This window comes from Sturnira hondurensis, unplaced genomic scaffold (genome assembly GCF_014824575.4).
Source record: "Sturnira hondurensis isolate 20B ecotype Veracruz unplaced genomic scaffold, ASM1482457v3 Scaffold0008723, whole genome shotgun sequence".
Classification (NCBI taxonomy): Eukaryota; Metazoa; Chordata; class Mammalia; order Chiroptera; family Phyllostomidae; genus Sturnira; species Sturnira hondurensis.
In genome coordinates this window covers 1,030,589-1,049,594 of record NW_028081354.1, presented here as the reverse complement: position 1 = coordinate 1,049,594, position 19,006 = coordinate 1,030,589, and the positions used below count along the sequence as shown (strand labels likewise).

The following is a 19,006-nucleotide window of genomic DNA, read 5'->3' as shown; positions in this document are numbered from 1 at the left end:
TGGTTTAGCCTGGCTTCCCCAAGGGAAACCCCTTGGGGCGGAGCGCTAGGTTCTCCGAGTGGTTCGAACTCCGCCCCCGAGACCATTTGGATCGTTCCGCGTAGTCTGGTGGGCCGGTAATCGGGAGGCAAGGCGCGAGCCCCGGGCTCCGATTGGCCAGTACCGAAATAAACATCCGGTAGGGTAGGGCGGGGCCGGAAGTGGAAGCGGAAGGCAGAGGCTAAAGTGGTGCTTGAGGTTCCGGGCTTGAAGTTTGTATCCCCGGGTGCCATGGGCAGAGCTGAGTCGCGCTGAAGAGGACGCGGGACGCCGAAGGGACTCGGGGGCTGGGCCATGGCTGGCGCTCGGGCCGCCGCTGCCGCTTCGGTGGGGTCCTCGACTTCTTCGGGCCACCCGCCGCCGCAAGAGCCGGGGCTCGGGGAGCTGCTGGAGGAATTCTCCCGTACTCAGTACCGAGCCAAGGACTGCAGCGGGACTGGCGGCTCTAAGGTGTGCTTTTCTTGCCTGACGAGCCGGAGAAGGTCCTGGCTTGGAAAGTAACAGCGGAAAGGCTGAAGTTCAGGGTCAGAGGAAGGAGAGAGGGGAGTTCTAGGAACTGGATCCGGAGAGTAAGGGTTGGGTTTAAAAACTGGAAAAGGAGGAACCGACGTCAGACTGAAGCGAGGAAGGACGTCCTTTTGGTTTTAGACGAGGGGTTTGGAGGTCAAGGATGAGTGAGGGGCCTTGTTCAGAGACTAGAGAGGAGGGGCTGAGGAGAGTTACTCCCCTGCATGTGGGAAAGGAAAAGGGAGATAAAAGCTTGGAATTTTTTTAAAAAAGCCTAGCGTATTTCTCCATTTAATACTGCATTTAATACAGAGGTCGGAATGAAGAGGCTGGAGTAGTGGGACAGAATGGAGCCAAGAGATAAACTGTGTTGCCTCCTTACACTCCTATAAGGCAAGACACTAAACTTAGATCCAGCCCTTTCCTTCCCCTGTAGAGCAGGAAGACAGACCGCACTCCTGTTCCTTTATCAAAGGCAGGTCTCAGTTCCTCTTTTTTCTGTGCTTGGGATTCCCTTTAACCTCCTTATTTCTAGATCTGGAAGGCTTCCAGTCTGGTTAAGCCATTGCCATCCTAGGCACTGTCTAGCAGTCTGATGGCAATCTTGTTAACCATGCAGTGACCCATCTCTCATTCCCCGCATGATTTTAGCAAGTTTAGCATCAGGTTTTCCAGTGGGATTCTGTTCCATCCTGGGCCACGATACTCTGGTTAGGTCCCAGAAGTTACCTGTGCTGCGACATACCTCAGTTGGCATCTGTTAGTCTCTGGAGTAACCCAGGAAAGCCTCTGGTCATGATGGCACTTTTACACTCTCCAAACCACCAAGTATTTTTAGAGCTTAGTCTGAGGACCACCTGTTTTCACATTGTCTAAGGTGCTTGATAAAAATTAAGATTTGTTGGTTCCACCCAGTCCTACTAAATCATAATTTCTAAGGGTAAGAACCTGGAGTTTGCAGTTTTTAAACAGGCTTCCTAATGAAACTCATGATCCTTAAAGTGGAAGGATTCCAAGTTTCAGCTGCTAGTGAATTTTTTCTCCTCCCCATTGTTCCTTTCATAGGCTGAAGGTGAGTGGTTTTATTGGGCCCCTTTTTCATCTTACTCTTGAAGATTATAGTCACCATAAGTTGTCTCTGACTTTTTCACTGCACCAGCCTTAAAGCCTCTCTAAGCCTCCTGAATTTTTGCAGACTTCTCGTGATGTTATCAGTCTTAGGCCTGTTTTAGTGGGCCTTTCCCTGAACTGTGAATAAAATGAATGATATTAAGGGGAGCTGTTCCTTCATTAGAGCTTCTAAGCATTGGTCTGTGGCTGGAGAATGGGAAAGAATGTGGAGCCAAGGGAAGATAAGGGATTAGTCCAATTAAAGTAAACTAAGCAAGAGTTCTTAATATTTTATGGATTGTGGACTCCTTTGACAATCTAATGAAAGCTGTAATCCTCTCCTTCAAGTGCTTATTGAGACAGTTTCACTGCAACATTAAGGGGTTCAAGACCCTCCCAAAGTATACCACATATTGGTTAATGAACTACACACTTAGGGCCTGTGACCCAACAGTAGATCTTTTACTGGCATTGAATAATAATAACAGCAGCACAGGTCATTCCCAGTGACCTCTTCAGGTCATGAACTCCCTAATTCTCACACGCAGAGCCCCAGAGTCTTCTTGATGCCCAGGTCTTGTCCTCTGTGCAGGTTGAGCGCATCGAGAAGAGATGTCTGGAGCTGTTTGGCCGAGACTACTGTTATAGTGTGATCCAAAATGTGAATGGGGACATCTGCGGCCACTACCCCCAGCACATCGTGTTCCTGGAGTACGAAAGTTCTGAGAAGGAGAAAGACACGTGAGCATTATGTGACCAGAGTGCACCTATCTGGGGAGGCCTTAACAGCTGGTCCTCAGAGTCAGCTGGGCGGGGTGCTAGGCTGGGCTGACTCACTTTCCCCAGGTGTTAATCCTTATCCGCATCTTCATTCACTTCAGGGTTTGATATGTAAGATTGGCAACGCATCGGTGGTGTAGAAGGGGAGTTGGGAGTCACAGCCCTGGACTTCTGCATCACTCCCATCCTATAGCAGCTCACATCTGACCCCTCTGAACCTCAGTGTCTTTTTAAAAAGAGAATATAGATGGTAAAATAGTTAATATGTGGGTGAAAGGTGTTCTGTGTCCACATGCCTAAGAGCCTGACTGTGGTCTAGAGTCTGGTTGCTTGAGTTTACATGCTGGCCACTTGCTGGTTGGGTAACTAACTTGGACAGGTTATTTAACTTGTTACTTGTCTCATTGGTAAGTACACCTCTTTAGAAAAGTGGCTGTTGCAAGCCTGGAATGTTTATTGTAAGTATTAGAAATAAGAGCTACCATTTATTTAGGGCCTAACAGACATAAAGCACCTGGCACGGGCTGCAGCCTGTAGGCGGTCAGTAGATGGTAGCAGTAAAATGGCAGCAGACACCACAAATAATCACAGCATTGGGGCTCTTGGAAATGCTTTAGGTTGATCTCAAAGTTTATTTCCCCAGTCTTCCTGCTTGCTGCTGATTTAAAGGGAATTCTAGGAGCTATTTTCAACAATATCTGTGAAAGCCTGGCCTCATGAATGTAGTGTTAGGATGAGCACTACAGGAGTCATGCTGCAAAGTGTAGCAGGCCATCCAAACCCATGGCATGCCCATCAGTGCACCCAGGAACTGGCTAGAGACTCTGAATCTCGAGCTTCATAGCCACTGAATCAAAAGGTTTGAGAGGTGCTGTTGTCGGCATACCAGCAGTCTGGTGTGTGCGTATGTGTGTTTGGGAAGACCCCATGGTAGAGATCCTTTTTAGCTGGAATTAGAAGGATGAGTGGGAGTATCCCTGAAATGTCCTCTGAGACCAGTTTGTATAGAGTCTAGATCATCAGGCCAAAGAGTGTGGACCTGTGGGTGTTGGTAGTTTTATTTCCCAGTATACCCTGCACACTCATTAAAATCAGATTCTAGGGCTCCTGAATCAGAACTTGCAGAATCTGGTGTCAGCTCCCTAGATCAGTTTTACATACGCCATAGTCTGAGAACCACTGCCGTGGGCCACCAGGAGCCAAAGAAGGCTTTCAAGCAGAACAGCCAGTTTGGAGGGGTTTAAGGACCACGCCTTAGTTTTCTAATGTAAAAGTGGGATGTATGTAAATGTGCCATCTCTTGAGCTTGTGGTGGGGTTCACTGAGAAAAGTCAATGTATTAGAAAAACAAATTGCATGTAGATCATACAGATTGTATCATCCTTAGTTGTATACCTTAAGAACTCCAGGGAACTCCAAGCCTAAAGAATTGGGCTTCCCTATGGTCCTATTATTAATGGTTTCTCTGTATTTCTGACTTTCAGAGTTAAGTCAACTCACCTTCTACAAGCCCTGAAACTAAAGTTTCTGAACAAGAGGTCTTTCTCCTTGCCATTGCTCTCCTTCCAATCCTCTTCAGTGCTGACCGCATTGTAAAACCTCACAATGGCATTCTGATACTAAGCTCAGCTGTAGTCAAAGTGGTGCTTTTCTAACTTGATTCTGTGAGTGAATCACCTGGAGCTCTGGTTACAAGGCAGAGTCTGATTCAGTGGGCCTAGTGTGCAGCCTGAGCATCTGCATTTTCTAACAAGCTCCCAGGTAATGCCAAACCACCCTGGAGCAGCCATACTGTAAGCCTTGCAGTACAGTACATTCAGCCTTGGTTGCCTTGCAGAAGCTTTTCTGGGAAGGAAATAACTTTAGTTCTGTTTAACTCCAGCCCTTAAGGAGAAGGAGACTAACACTTGTCAAGTGCCTACGCTTTGGCACGTGTTGGAGTTTCACACATTAACTCACTCAAGGCCTGCAGCCACCTAGTGAAGAAGACAGAATCACTTCCATTGTACAGAATAAGTTGACACCCACTGACATAGATAGCAGAGCAGGGTTCACAGCTAGGTCTTCCTTACCCTGCTCTGTCCACCTGTCTGCCTTTTTTTCTGTCATCATCGTGGCTTTTCCACCTCGCCTAGCAGGGTCTTATCTCCCAGGCCAGGGCTACTGTGGTATGTCCCCAAACCTGGAATTTTTATTGGAGTTTGTTTTTACTTTTCATTGCCTTCAGGGCCTTGAAGTGATACCAAGTGAGTTAAGCCCATTCATTCACGAGAAGGGAGTATATGCACATTTAGGTGGGAAGAGGTAGAAATTTTTGCTTCTTTGCATATCTGGCTTTGGCGTTAATATGACACTTATTAGACTGTTACATAGGGTAGAACTGGATGCAGGAATCGGTTAGGTCTGCTTAATTCATCACCTGGGAATAGAATCCTGGATAGGGATGTCTGGACAGTCAAGACAGATGTTTATTTAAATTTTTATTAACTTTAGAGAGACAGGGGAAGGAGTGGGGGGAAGAGAGAGAAACATTGATTTGTTCCTTTTATTTATGCCTTCATTGGTTGATCTTCTTATGTGCCCTGACCAGGGCTAGAACACACAACCTCGTCCGTCATATTGAGATAACTAATCAACTGAATTATCAGCCAGGGCTGGCCAAGACACAGGTTTACCAACAAGTTTTCATTGAGATCCTGCCATGTGGCAGACCCCAGAGACCTTACCAGCTAGATAAAGTCCCTATTCTTAGTTCTAGTGGGTAGCACAGACCAATAAGTAAGCTGTGACAGTGTAACAAAAACTAGAATTAGGGAAGTAAAGATGAGGCATTGGGTGGGAGTGGTTAAAATTATGCACCCATTTCCCTTGTGTGTGGGGAAGGTCGGGGGTTTCTCTACACCATCAATTCTCAAGACACCAGTTGGGTGTCCTACAATTCAACTCAATTCTCACACTGTCTACCTAGAGGTAGCATCAGATTCCATAGCTTAAGGGCTAAGCCCTTCAAGACAAACAAATACACAAACCCACTCATTCAAATATGAGCGTCATGTGCCAGGCACAGTGCATTGTGTAGCACTGCAAGGAGATCCTGAGGCCAAGAGACAATAAAAAGAGGAACTGGGAACAGAAACTGAATTGCCTCATTGAGTTGGGGAACCAGGAAGATAAACCATCAACTAGCCTGACAAGTGTAAGTGTGCTTGCTTCTATATTAAAAGGCTGCACAGAACACCTTCGAGGGGAATACTGGAGAGTTCTCCACCTTCATTTTGTGGAAGGTTTTGCTCAATGGGAGGATTCCACCTGGGAGAATCACGTGTTGTCTCAAGGCATTTAGAGCTCAGGGAACTGCTGCTGTGAGCTAAGGGAGAGTCAGTTGCATCAGACCGCACTGATGAGATCTGTGAAAATGCCCTGGGGCCTCCAGAAGGTAGAAGACTGCTATGATCAGGATTATCTGTGCTCTCCTATGTATTCTAATGGCCTCTGAGTTTAATTAGGTAGTTCTTTGTAGTGAGGTGCCTTTTTCTGTCATGGAGAACCTCAGTGGAGAGAACAGAACTTGGTTTTCAGTGAACCAAGTGTTTTCTAGAGCCTGGCTGCTTGGCCTCTGCCACCCCACAGGCCTCGTGAAGAGGTACACATTCTTCACGTTTGCCATTCTTCAAAAAAGGAAAAATAATGATTTCAAAAGTAACATCTTAAATCAGACCTTCAGAAAAATACACTGTGTAAACTATAAATCCTCTTCCTTTTCCACATCCTCCTTGTTCTTTTTCTAAGATCGAACTGTTAGTCCAGGTTTTTATTTGAAGACCCCTTTTAACTTTAATGTCAGACCTCTCCTTGATAGTGGTGTTTTTACTATATTTTTTATTTTTAAAAAATATGTATCTTTTTAGAGGGGAAGGAAAGGAGAGAGGAAAGAAACATCAATGTATGGTTGCTTCTCATGCATCCCCTGCTGGGAACTGGCCTGCAACCTAAGCATGTGCCCTGACTGGGAATCGAACTGCGATCGTCTGGTTCGCAGGCCCGCACTCAATCCACTGAGCTACACCAGCCAGGGCCGATAGTGGTGTTTTTAGTAACTGGCTTGAGAATATATCTATGAAGAGCTACTAAGAAATCAGCAGTGTTTTAAAAAGACATAGTATTTATCTGTTTTTATTTTTATTTTTTTATTGCGGTTGTCCCAGTTTTCCCTGTTGCTCTCCCCTCACCCCCCTCCAGCTGTCAGCCCCCCCACTGTTGTCCATGTTCATGAGTCATTTATACCTGTTCCTTGGTTAGACCCTTCCCCTTCTTTTCCCACTTATCCCTGTCCCCACCCCTCTGGTCACTCTGTTCCTTGTTTCCATGTCTCTGGTTCTATTCTGCTCACTTGTTTGTTTTCTTCATTAGGTTCCTCTTATAGGTGAGAATATATGGTATTTTTATTTTACTACCTGGCTTATTTCACTGAGCATTATACTCTCCAGCTCCATCCATGCTGTTGTAAAAAGTAGGAGTTCCTTTCTTTCTGCTGTGTAGTATTCCACTGTGTAAATGTACCACAGTTTTTTGATCCACTCGGTTTACTGATGGGTACTTAGGCTGTTTCCAGTACTTGGTTATTGTAAAAAATGCTGCAGTGAACACAGGGGTGCATAGGTTCTTTTGAATTAGTGTTTGGGGATTCTTAGGGGATAATCCCAGCAGTGGAATCTCTGGTTCAAGAGGACATACCATTTTTAGTTTTTTTTAGGAAATTCCGTATGTTTTCCAGAATGACTGCACCAGTCTGCATTCCCACCAACAGTGCACTAGGGTTCTCTTTTCTCCACAACCTCACCAGCTCTTACTGTTTGTTGATTTGTTAATGATGGCCATTCTGACTGGTGTGAGGTGGTATCTCATTGTGGTTTTAATTTGCATCTCTCTGATGGCTAGTGATGCTGAGCATTCCTTCACATGTCTCTGGGCCCTCTGTATGTCCTCCTTGGAGAAGTGTCTGTTCAGGTCCTTTGTCCATTTTTTGTCTTCCTGAAGTGGAGTTGTGTGAATTCTTTATATATTTTGGATATCAAACCCTTATCCGAGATATCATTAGCAAATAATGTTTTCCCATACATTAGTTCCCTTTTCATTTTGATGATGTTTTCTTTCCTTTAGCCATGCAGAAGCTTTTTATTTTGATGAAGTCTCATTTGTTTATTCTTTCCTTTATGTCCCTTGCCCTAGAGGATATATCAGCAACAATATTACAGCATAGGATATCTGAAATTTTACTACCTGTGTTTTCCTCTAGGACTTTTATGGTATCACGGCTTAAGTTTAATAAGTCTTTTATCCATTTTGCATTTTTTCTGGTGTATGGTGTAAGTTGGTGGTCTAGTTTCATTTTTTTGCAGGTACCGTTCCAGTTCTCCCAACACCATTTGTTGAAGAGGCTGATTTTACTGCATTTTATGATCCTGCTTCCTTTCTCAAATATTAATTGGCCTTAGAGACATGGGTTTATTTCTGGGTTCTCTAGTCTGTTCCATTGATCTATGTGTCTGGTCTTATGCCAGTATCAGACTGATTTGATTACAGTAGCTTATAGTAGTATACTTTGGTATCAGGTGTTGTGATCCCTCCTACTTTGTTCTTCTTTCTCAAGATTGCTGAGGCTATTTGGGATCATTTTGGGTTCCATATAAATTTTTGAAATATTTATACTGAATCTGTAAAGTATATCATTGGTATTTTAATAGAGATTACATTGAGTCTGTAGATTGCTTTGGGTAGTATGGACATTTTAATGATGTTAATTCTTCCAATCTATGAACAAAGTGTATACTTCTATTTATTTGTATCTTCCTTAATTTCTTTCTTTAGTGTTCTATAGTTTTCCCAGTACAGATCTTTTACCTCCTTGGTTAAGTTTATTCCTAGGAACTTTATTTTTCTTCTTACTATAGTAAATGGGATTTTTTCCCCTAGTTTCTCTTTCTGAGAAAGAGACTACTCTTTGGAAGTTACTACTTCCAAACTAGGGGAAGTAGTTTTTTTGTGTGTGGAACTTATAGGGTTTTCTGTGTACACTGTCATGTCATCTGCAAATGATGACAGTTTTGCTTCCCCCTTTCCAATTGGATGCCTTTTATTTCTTTTTCTTGTCTAATTGCTGTGTCTGGCACTTATACTATGTTGAGTAGAAGTGGTGAAAGTGAATACCTTTGTCTTGTTCCTGATCTTAGTGGGAAAGCTTTCAGTTTTTGCCCGTTGAGTGTGATATTGGTTATGTTGTGTGTAGGTTTCTCTTATATGGCCTTTATTATGTTAAGGTATGCTCCCCCTCTTCTCACTTGGCTGAGGGCTTTTGTATCATAAATGGGTGCTGTACTTGATCAAATGCTTTTTCAGCATCTGTTGATATGGTCATGTGATTTTTGTCCTTCATTTTGTTTGTGTGATGTATTACACATATCATGTATTACAATCAATCATGTATTGATTTGTGAATATTGTGCCATCCTTGGGATGAATCCCACTTGATCATGGTGTGTGATCTCTTTAATGTATTGCTGGATCTGGTTTGCCATTATTTTGTTGAGGATTTTAGCATCTCTGTTCATCAGTGATACTAGCTTATAGTTTTTTCTTTGTTGTATCTGTACCTGGTTTTGGAATAAGAGTAATACTGGCCTTGTGAAATGAGTTTGGGAGTCTTCCCTGTTCTTGAATTTTTTTTGGAATAGTTTGAAAAAATAGGAGTTAGCTCTTCCCTAAATGTTCAACAAAATTCGCCTGTGAAGCCGTCCAGTCCAGGGCTTTTGTGTGCTGGGAGTTTTTTTGATTACTGCTCCAATTTCACTAGTTGTTATCAGTCTATTCAGGCTTTCTGCTTCTTCTTGATTCAGTTTTGGAAGATTATATATTTCTAGAAATTTGTCCATTTTCCTTAGGTTGTCAAATTTCTTGACATACAGTTCTTTGTAGTAATTTCTTACAATCCTTTGTATTTCTGTGCTATCAATTGTAATTTCTCTTTTGTTTCTGATTTTATTTATGGGTCCTTTTTTTCTTGGTGAGTCTGGTTAAGGGCTCGTCAATTTTGTGTATCTTTTCAAAGAACCAGCTCCTGGATTTATTGATCCTTTGAATTGTTCTATAGTCTCTGTCATTTATTTCTGCTCTGATTTTATTTCCTTCCTTCTCCTCACTCTGAGCTTTGTTTGTCGTTTTTCCTCTAGTTCTTGTAGATGTTGGCTTAGGTTTATTTGAGATTTTTCTATCTTCTTTTGGTTTGCTTGTATTGCTATGAAACTTCCCTCTCATGGCCTTTAGGTTTTGGGCTGTTGTGTGTTCATTTCTTTTGTTTCCAGAAACTTTTTGATTTTTTCTTTGATCTCATTGTTAACCCATTCATTATTCAATAGTATGTTATTCAGTCTCCATGAATTTGAATGTTTCTGAGTTTTTTTTCTTGAGGTTGCTTTCTAGTTTCAAGTTGTTATGATCTGAGAAGATGCTTGATGTGATTTCAGTTTTCTTGAATTTGTTGAGGCTTGTTTTGTGTCCTATCATGTGGTCTCTCATTGAAAATGTTCCATGTGCATTTGAAAAGAATGTGTATTTTGTTTCTTTGGGGTAAAAGGTTCTGTATGTATCAGTTAAGGCCATTTGATCTAGAGTATTATTCATTGACACAACATCCTGTTGATTCTTTGCTTGGAAGATCTATCCATTGTTGACAATAGGGTGTTAAAATTTCTATGAGTGTGTTGCTGTCAATATCTTTCTTGAAGTCCTCCAAGATTTTTCTTATATACTTGGATGCTGCTATGTTGGGTACGTATATGTTTACAAGGGTTACATCTTTTTGATGGATTATTCTGCAAGTATTATAAAGTGTTTTTTGTCTCTTTTTATGGCCTTTGTTTTGAAATCTATTTTGTCTGATATAAGTATTGTTACCCTAGCCTTTTTTTAAAGATTTTACTTATATATTTTTTTATTTCACAGATTTATTTATAACCAGAGACAAATGTGCTTCAGAATGAATCGGGGGGTTTTTAGTACTTTTTATTGATTATGCTATTAGTTTTCCCAATTTCCTCCCTCTATCCTGCCCCCCAACCCTCCAGCATTCCCCCTCCCCTTAGTTCATGTCCATGGGTTGTACATATAAGTTCTTTGAGTCCTCTGCTTCCTATACCATTTTTTATCTCTCCCCTCTATTTTATGCCTACTGATTATGCTGCTTCTTCCCTGTACCGTCCCCCATTCCTCCCTTCCCCCTCCCCCCTAAAATCCCTCCGTGTGTCCATTTCTCTGATTCTGTTCCTGTTCTAGTTGTTTGCTTAGTTTTTTGTTTTTGTTCTTTTTTTCTTTTAGGTTCATTTGTTGATAGTTGTGAGTTTGTTATCATTTTATTCATAGTTTTGATCTTCTTAGATAAGTCCCTTTAACATTTCATATAATAATGGCTTGGTGATGATGAACTCCTTTAACTTGACCTTATTTGGGAAACATTTTATCTGCCCTTCCATTCTAAATGAAAGCTTTTCTGGATAGAGTAATCTTGGTTGTAGGTCCTTGCATTCATGACTTGGAATACTTCTTTCCAGCCCCTTCTTGCCTGTAAGGTCTCTTTTGAGAAATCAGCTGACAGTCTGATGGGGACTCCTTTGTAGGTAACTGTTTTGTTTTCTTTTGCTGCTTTTAAGATTCTCTCCTTATCTTTAGTCTTGGGTAGCTTAATGAACATGTGCCTTGGTGTGTTCCTCTTTGGGTCTAATTTCTTTGGGACTCTTAGCTTCCTGGACTTCCTGGAAATTTCCTTCGCCAGATTGGGAAAGTTTTCCTTCGTTATTCAAGTAAGTTTTCGACTTCTTGCTGCTGTTCTTCTCCTTCTGGCACCCCTATAATTCAGATATTGGAACGTTTCAGGTTGTCCCAGAGGTTTGTAAGTCTCTCTTCACTTTTGAAAATTCTTGTTTCTTCAATTTGTTCCAGATGGGTGTTTATTTCTTCCTTTTGTTCCAAATTGTTGCTTCGAGTCTTGGTTTCCTTCCTGTCACTGTTTGTTCCCTGAATATTTTGCTTTATTTCACTTTGGATATCTTTCATTTATTTTTTCATTTTTCAACTAATCTCAATTAGATCTGTGAGCATTTTGATCACCAGGGCTTTAAATTCTCCATCAGGTAGGTTGGCTACCTCCTCATCACTTAGTTCTTTTTCTGAAGTCTTGCTCTGTTCTTTCATTTGGGTCCTATGTCTTTTTCTTTTTTTAAGATTTTATTTATTTATTTATTTTTAGAGGGGAAGGAGAGAGGGAGAGAAACATCAATGTATGGTTGCCTTTTGTGCATCCCCTGCTGGTAGTTAGCCTGCAAGGAACCAGTTTGCAACCCAGGCATGTGCCCTGACTAGGAATCGAACCGCGATTGTCTGGTTCGCAGGCCCGCGCTCAATCCACTGAGCTACGCCAGCCAGGGCTTGGGTCCTATGTCTTTTTCTTGGTACACCTGATAAGTTGTACGGGGGCAGGGCCTTATGTATTCCCCCAGGCAGAGCCACCCTCTGCACTGCACTGCAGAGCTGCCAGTCTGGTTGTTCTGGTTGACTTTTTCTTTAATTCCTGGGTTGTTGGAGTTCCATGCGGTTCGATTTTTCTGGCACTTCAGGTTGTTTATTGATTTTAGATCGGTTGTTATCCTCCTTTTTGTTGTGCAAGGAAGCAAAAGGGTGTCTATCTAGGTGTTCATCTTGGCCAGAACTCCTTAAGTCTTTACTTACTTATTTTAGACAGAGGAGAAAGGGTAGGGGGAGAAAGAGAGAAACATCAATGTGTGGTTGCCTCTCACATGCCCCCTAGTGGGGACCTGACCTGGCCTTCAACTCAGGCATGTGCCCTGACTGGGAATTGAACCAGCGACCCTTTGGTTCACAGGCCAGCACTCAATCCACTGAGCCATACCAGCCAGGGCTCAGGGTTCTTTTATCATGTCCGTTGTTTGGAATATTCTTTTCTGTATCTTCACTTTTAGTAGATCTTTTTTTTTTTTTAAGATTTTATTCATTTATCTTTATAGAGGAGGGGAAGGAGAGAGGGAGAGAAATATCTATGTATGGTTGCCTCTCGTGCATCCCCTGCTGGGAACTGGCCTGCAACCCAGGCATGTGCCCTGACTGGGAATCGAACCGTGATCATCTGGTTCGCAGGCCTGAGCTCAATCCACTGAGCTACACCAGCCAGGGCAGTAGATCTTTTTTTCTAAGTAAATCTCTTATGGGCAGCATATATGTGGGTCCTCTTTTCTTACCCATTCAGCTACCCTATATCTTTTGATTGGAGCATTTAATCCATTTACATTTAAGATTATTATTGATACTTATTCATTGTCATTTTTTTCCTTTGTACCTGTGTTTCCCTCTCTTCATGTTTTTAAAACAGTCCCCCTACCATCTCTTACTATGCCAGTTTGGTAGATATATATATACAGTGATCCCTCACCTATCCCGGGAGTTCCAGAAACCCCCGCGATAGGTAAAAATCCATGAAGTAGAGGCATTATATTTGTTTTATTGTTTATATATATTTTAAGGCTTTATAAAGCCTTCCCACACTCCTATAAACCTTTCCCACTCTCTTATTAGCCTTTCCCACTCTCTTATTAGCCTTTCCCACACTCTTATAAACACTTCACGTGCTCTTAAACACTTTCTGCACTCTTAAACCTATGTAATTTTAACAACATATAAAATTCTATATGGGTACTCACCAGTGAGATATACAGTCGTCCCTCACTATTTCGTAGTTCACTTATTGTGGCCTCACTGTATCACGGTTTTACAGTGAAGCTGCAATAAATGAACCATGATATAGCAAGGGACAACTGAATTCTTTTAGTCTTAAAAAAGATTTAGTGTTTTTCTTAATGCCAACAGTACCCATACTTAAAAAGCTACCACAGATATGTAGGGGTCACTGAACTTTATCATTCTGAAGTAATAATTTGTGTATATGTGCCTTGAAATAATAAGCAGATCCCTAGAAGTAAAATGGCATGGGATTAAAGACCCTCTAGGACTTGACCTGGAAGTTCTACCCTTGAAAGTAGGGAACATAAGAGTCTTCCCTCCCTTCTGCTTGGTTACTCTGCATAGAGTAGCCCTATATCTTTTGATTAACCCTATAGTAACCCTTGGTTACACATGCCTGGGGGAAGCAAAACTGTCATTATTTGCAGATGACATGACAGTGTACACAGAAAACCCTATAGGTTCCACCAAAAAAAAAAAAAACCCTACTGGGATAGCTTTCCACTCTAACTTTCCTGCTTCTTGTTTCTTTTGCAACCAGAAGCTCTGACTGGTTGATTTGGAGCCTTTTACTGAGGATCAGTAGGTGAATTTATGAGAGTAGACCCTTATTTTAGAGGTCTGCTGATTTGATATGATTTGATGGGGTGTGACTTGCTGAAACTCATTGCTAAACCTGACTCATGTTCTAAAAGCTCCCTTACCAAACCATTGTAGTAACTACTATGCTTCTTAATGCCCAAAATAGCTTGTCTTTCAGTGCTCTAGCAAAAATGGCCCTATGAATTCCAGAGGATCCTCAGAGCACTTGTTATCTTAGTCTGAGAGGAAAAGACTGGTAATAGCGCTCAGTTTGCTGTGCGTATTTCTGTATTTTATATACCATGTCTTCAGAATGGCTTACTTTTTTTAATCTTGAAGTTTCTGAAATCGGGATGACTTAAATTTTAATACCTATGATAGAGCACTTCTCTCCTGAAAATCTTATGTCCATGATTTAAGATTTAGGAATTAGAGCACCTACTGAATTTCCCATGAGTATTCGCACATACATGCAAACCTAGCCTGGAGTCTTTGTGAAAACACACACACACATGCCCACTTAGAAACCCACCTGACCTGCCTGTCTTGTCCATGTCTCAGGTTTCAGAGCACTGTGCAAGTGAGCAAATTGCAAGACCTTGTTAACCGCAGCAAGACAGCCAGATGCAGAGGACGGTTTGTCTGCCCGGTGATCCTGTTCAAAGGCAAGGTAAGATCATGCCATGGCCTCACACTCCCTGAGACCCTCTCCTGGAGTAACTGGCTTAATGCAAAGTGTGGGGATCCAGTATTTACTGAATGTGTAGTATGTTCCAGGCACTGTTTCAAGCCTTAAGTTACATTATTTTATATACATATAAAACAGACAAACCAGCTGGTGTGGCTCAGTGGATAGAATGCCTGCCTGAGAACCAAAGGGTCATCAGTTCAATTCCCAATCAGGGCACAAGCCTGGGTTGTAAGCCAGGTCCCCAGTATGGGGCACACAAGAGGCAAACACACACTGATGTTTCTCTCCCTCTCTTTCTCCCTCCCTTTCCCTTTCTAAAGATAAATATTTTAAAATAGACAAAAATTCTCACCCTCGTGGAGCTTATATTCTAGTTGTTAATTTGGTTAACTATTAACCAAACTGTTGTTAATTTGGGTTCCTCTTATGGTCTCATTTCACCGACCTTGTTATAATTCTTTGGTGTAATTGATGTTCCCAAAGTTTCTTCAGGCTACTGCACTGTAATTTAGAGTCAAATGGTGTGGTTTAAGAGGAACTCACCAAAGAGGGGCAACAATGTGGATTAGTGGACTGTTGGCCTCATGAAGTGAGCCGGACTTAGCTTGAGAGCATTGAAAGATAGCAGAATACTAATCAGCAGGAAGGGGTGAGAGGGTGTTCCAAGCAGGCCATGCAGTGGAAAAAGGTATGGAGGCAAGAACAAGAGTGGCCAGGAGGCCTCCCTGACTGGATCGGAAGGTACTCATTAGAGCAGAGGGTGGACCAGATTGTGTGCAGGATGCTAAATGCTAACTGGTGTGTTTGTATTTGCCAGGAGAGCCACGGTAATTCTTGAGCAAACAAATACAGGATGAAAGTAGCATTTTGAAGAAGTTAGTCCAGGAAGAGTGGACTGAAAGTAGAGAGCCTAGAGGCAGCGAGGGCAACAAGGATGCAGTCTCTTTAGTCATTTAGCAGGTGTCTGAGTGCGTGCTGCATAGCTTACACACCTGTGGCTTACAGACTCCAGTTGTAGGTACCCAGCCGAAGTGGTTGAGAGCCACAGCAGGGGTGGGCAAGGCAGTGGGGAGGAGAGATCTGAGGCTTGTTTCTATTCCTTTGTGTCTTTGTAAAATGGGAGAAGGGCACATGTGAAAGGGGAGGTGGGAAGGGAAATTCAGCCAAGGGTTTTCTTGGGCAGGTTAATTTTAGGGGAAAGTGTATATGGAAATTAAATACCCAAAAGTGATCATCTTAAAGGTATTTGTTTTCCCCTTTGGAAAGTTTTTGTGTTCTGAATGTTACCAAAACTCTAGTTTAAAGATCACTGCTCTATGGTGCATAGAGCTTGTCCCTAGAAACTATACAGAAAATACTCACACCAGTGTTTCTTAGTGCGTTCCATAGAACAGGGCTATTGGGTCTATGGCCTGTTAGGAACCAGGCTGTGCAGCAGGAGGTGAGTGGCAGGCGGGGGAGTGAAACTTCATCTGTATTTATAGCCACGGCAGCAGCATTAGATTCTCATAGGAGCACGAACCCTGCTGTGGACTGCGCACGCGAGGACCTGGGTTGCGCACGCGAGGACCTGGGTTGCGCTGCTCTGTACGAGAATCTAATGCCTGGTGATCTGAGGTGGAGCCGAGGTGGTGGCTAGTGCTGGGGGGCGGCTGCACATGCAGATCATCACTAGCGGAGAGGTGTGACTGCACAGAGACCACAATAAATCAGTTGCTTACAGGCTCATATCAAAACCCTACCAGTGAATGGCAAGTGACAATTGAGCTGCATCTGATCACAGGCTATAAAGCCATCCCCCACATCCATCCTTGTCTGTGAAAAAATTGTCTTCCGTGAAACTAGTCCTCGGCGCTAAAAAGGTCAGGGACCACTCTCGTAAAACACTAGTTTAAGGACATGTGAAAATCATTCCCTGTTCAACAGGAATGAGAAATCCTGCACACTAGGTTTGACCTGATCCCCAAGCTGCTGTTACATAACATACATTTATACATGTACGTTGACACAGTAAAGGCTCTGAGAAGTCCTGTAGCAGAGAGAGTCGTGTAGCTTTGTTAGGTCTGGTATTACTTACTCTTGTCTGCAGGCCATGACTAAGGAGCCTGCCTGAATGCATTTGGGAAATGCCACACTGAATAGCTTAGTCTAGTGGGGCTGCTAAATGACAGATTGTTGGCACTTACACACTAAGCAGTCCTGTGAACAAAGAGCCCAAAGCCAGAAGATTTCAGAGGGAGGGTGATGAGTTGAAGGGATTATTCTGAGGAGGCCTTGGCATTCTTTAATCTTTATGAGGGCTTTTCTATTAATCCTGTTTTCTTCCTTTGCACCTTCTTGTCCAGGCAGTATGATACCACTTTATACCCATTAGCTTCCCCAACTCAATTGGTGTTCACTTAGTACCTACTTACATGTGCTTTAGTCTAATTGTGTGTCTGAACATCTGTCATTTCCTCTCTGCTGTGATCTCTTTGAGGGCAGTTCCTTATATTACGGCTGTCTGTCCTCCCAGCACCTGGCAAAGTGCTCACCCAGCTTGTTAAGTGCAAGCTTCACAGGAAGGTATTGCTGTTGGATAAAGCAGTAGTGGCCCCATGCTAGCTTCTCGGGGGACAGCGATAAAGAAGACAGTCCTTGTCCTCAGGGAACTCAGTGAGTGGGGAGGTCAGGCAAGTGAACAAGTGATGGAGAGGGAGATTGGGAAAGGCACAAGAATGTCCTCTGTTGTGAAGTAGGGGTGTTGTCCTCAGAGACGTGTGGTACTTAGCAGGCACTTGGTTACTAGTGCAGGGATGGCGGTGCTTCTACCAGTGTTACTCCAGAAGCACCCGCCTCTGCCCCATTGCGTTGCAGAAGGGGTATGTTAATTGCTCGCTTCCTGCTTCAAAGCTCAGTTCGGTGTGGCTAGTGCAACTGTGGAACTAAATGTTTGATTTTATTTATTTTATTTTATTATTTTTAATTATAATTGACATCGTAACGTTATATTAGTTTCAGGTGTTCAACATAGTGACTCAATATTTGTGTATATTGCAAAATAATCACCACAATAAGTCTAGTTACTATCCTTTACCACACAGTCACAATTTTTTCTTGTGATGAAAATTTTAAAATCTATGCTTTTAACCACTTTCAAGTATGCAGTACAATATTATTAACTCTAGTCATCATACTGTACATTACATCCTGTGACTTACTGTATAACTGGACGTGTATACCTTTTGTGTGTATGCATGTGATTTTAAAGATCTTATTTATTTTTAGAGAGAGAGGAAGGGAGGGAGAGAAACATCGATTTGTGAGAGATGCGTCGACTACCTCTCGCATGTCCCACAACCAGTGACCTGGCTCACAACCCAGGCGTGTGCCCTGACCAGGAATTGAACCAGTGACCTTTCAGTTTGCAGACTGGCACTCAGTCCACTGAACCACACCAACCAGGGTGTATGGGGTTCTTTTCGTGTTTTTTTTGTTTGTTTGGTGTTTTTTTAGAAAGAGAACCTTTTGGGGTTTTTTAACTTTAAAAAAAAATTTTCCACTATACTTGACATACAATATTCTATTACTTCCAGGTGTGCAACCCAGTGATCAGACATTTATATAACTTACTGTATGAACACTGATAAATCTAATACCCACCTGACACCGTACATGATTATAATACTATTAACTATGTTTCCTGTGCTGTACTTTACATCCCCATGACTGTTCTGTAACTCCCAATCTGTACTTCTCAATTCCTGCACTTTTTTTACCCTGTCCCTCAACCCTTCTCCCATGTGCCAGCTGTCAGAATGTTCTTTGTATCTATGAGTCTGTTTCTGGCCTGCTTGTTCATTTCTTTTGTTATTAGATTCCACATATAAGTAATTCATATAGCATCTGCCTGACTTATTTCACTCAGCACAGTACCCTCTGGGTTCATCCATATTGTTGGAGATGGCGATATTTCATTCTCTTTTATGTCTGAGTCATAATTGTATATATGCACCCCTTCTTTATCAGTTCATCTGTTGAGAGACACTTAGGTTGCCCCTATACTTAGCTATTATAAGTAATACTGTAGTGGACATGTGGGTGCGGTGTTGCGGGTTTCTTCAGATAAATACCCAGAAGTGGAATTGCTGAGTCCTTCTTTGTCTCTTGTTACAGTCTTTGTTTTAAAGTTTGTTTTGTCAGGTGTAAGTCTGGCTACTCCAGCTTTTCTGTTTGTTTCCATTTTCCTTAATTTTATTTTATTTCAATTAATTTAAGTATAGAAGTGATGGGTTATGAATTGGAGCCATGAGGCCAGAGAGCAGGGCTCGGGAGTTAGGCTCTGCAGGGGTACAGCTTCCTACAGGCCCCAGCCCAGCACCTTCCTGCAGAGGCTGTTGCCCCACTTGAGGAGTTGGCCAGCTCACCAGCTCTTACCCTCAGTTACTAAAAGACAAGGACAAATCAAAGGGATGTGGGAGAACTGGGAGCATAAAGAGGAATCTGCACCTTCAA

At 42.5% G+C, this 19,006-nt stretch overlaps 1 protein-coding gene across 7 annotated transcripts in view; it reads left to right on the top strand.

The window, feature by feature from the left end:
- The first annotated feature begins 209 nt into the window (after positions 1 to 209).
- The window catches only part of MTMR14 (myotubularin related protein 14), a 55,936-nt gene continuing 37,139 nt past the window's right edge, over positions 210 to 19,006 (top strand). For 4 of the 7 annotated variants that reach the window (XM_037055669.1, XM_037055673.1, XM_037055670.1 and 1 more), the window contains exons 1-3: positions 210 to 489; positions 2,249 to 2,397; positions 14,383 to 14,491. In XM_037055669.1, coding sequence (XP_036911564.1) covers positions 334 to 489; positions 2,249 to 2,397; positions 14,383 to 14,491 — 414 coding nt within the window. In that variant the 5' untranslated portion in view covers positions 210 to 333. The remainder of the gene's footprint in view (positions 490 to 2,248; positions 2,398 to 14,382; positions 14,492 to 19,006) is intronic. The other 3 variants (XM_037055671.1, XM_037055668.1, XM_037055675.1) reach the window with 1 other exon arrangement.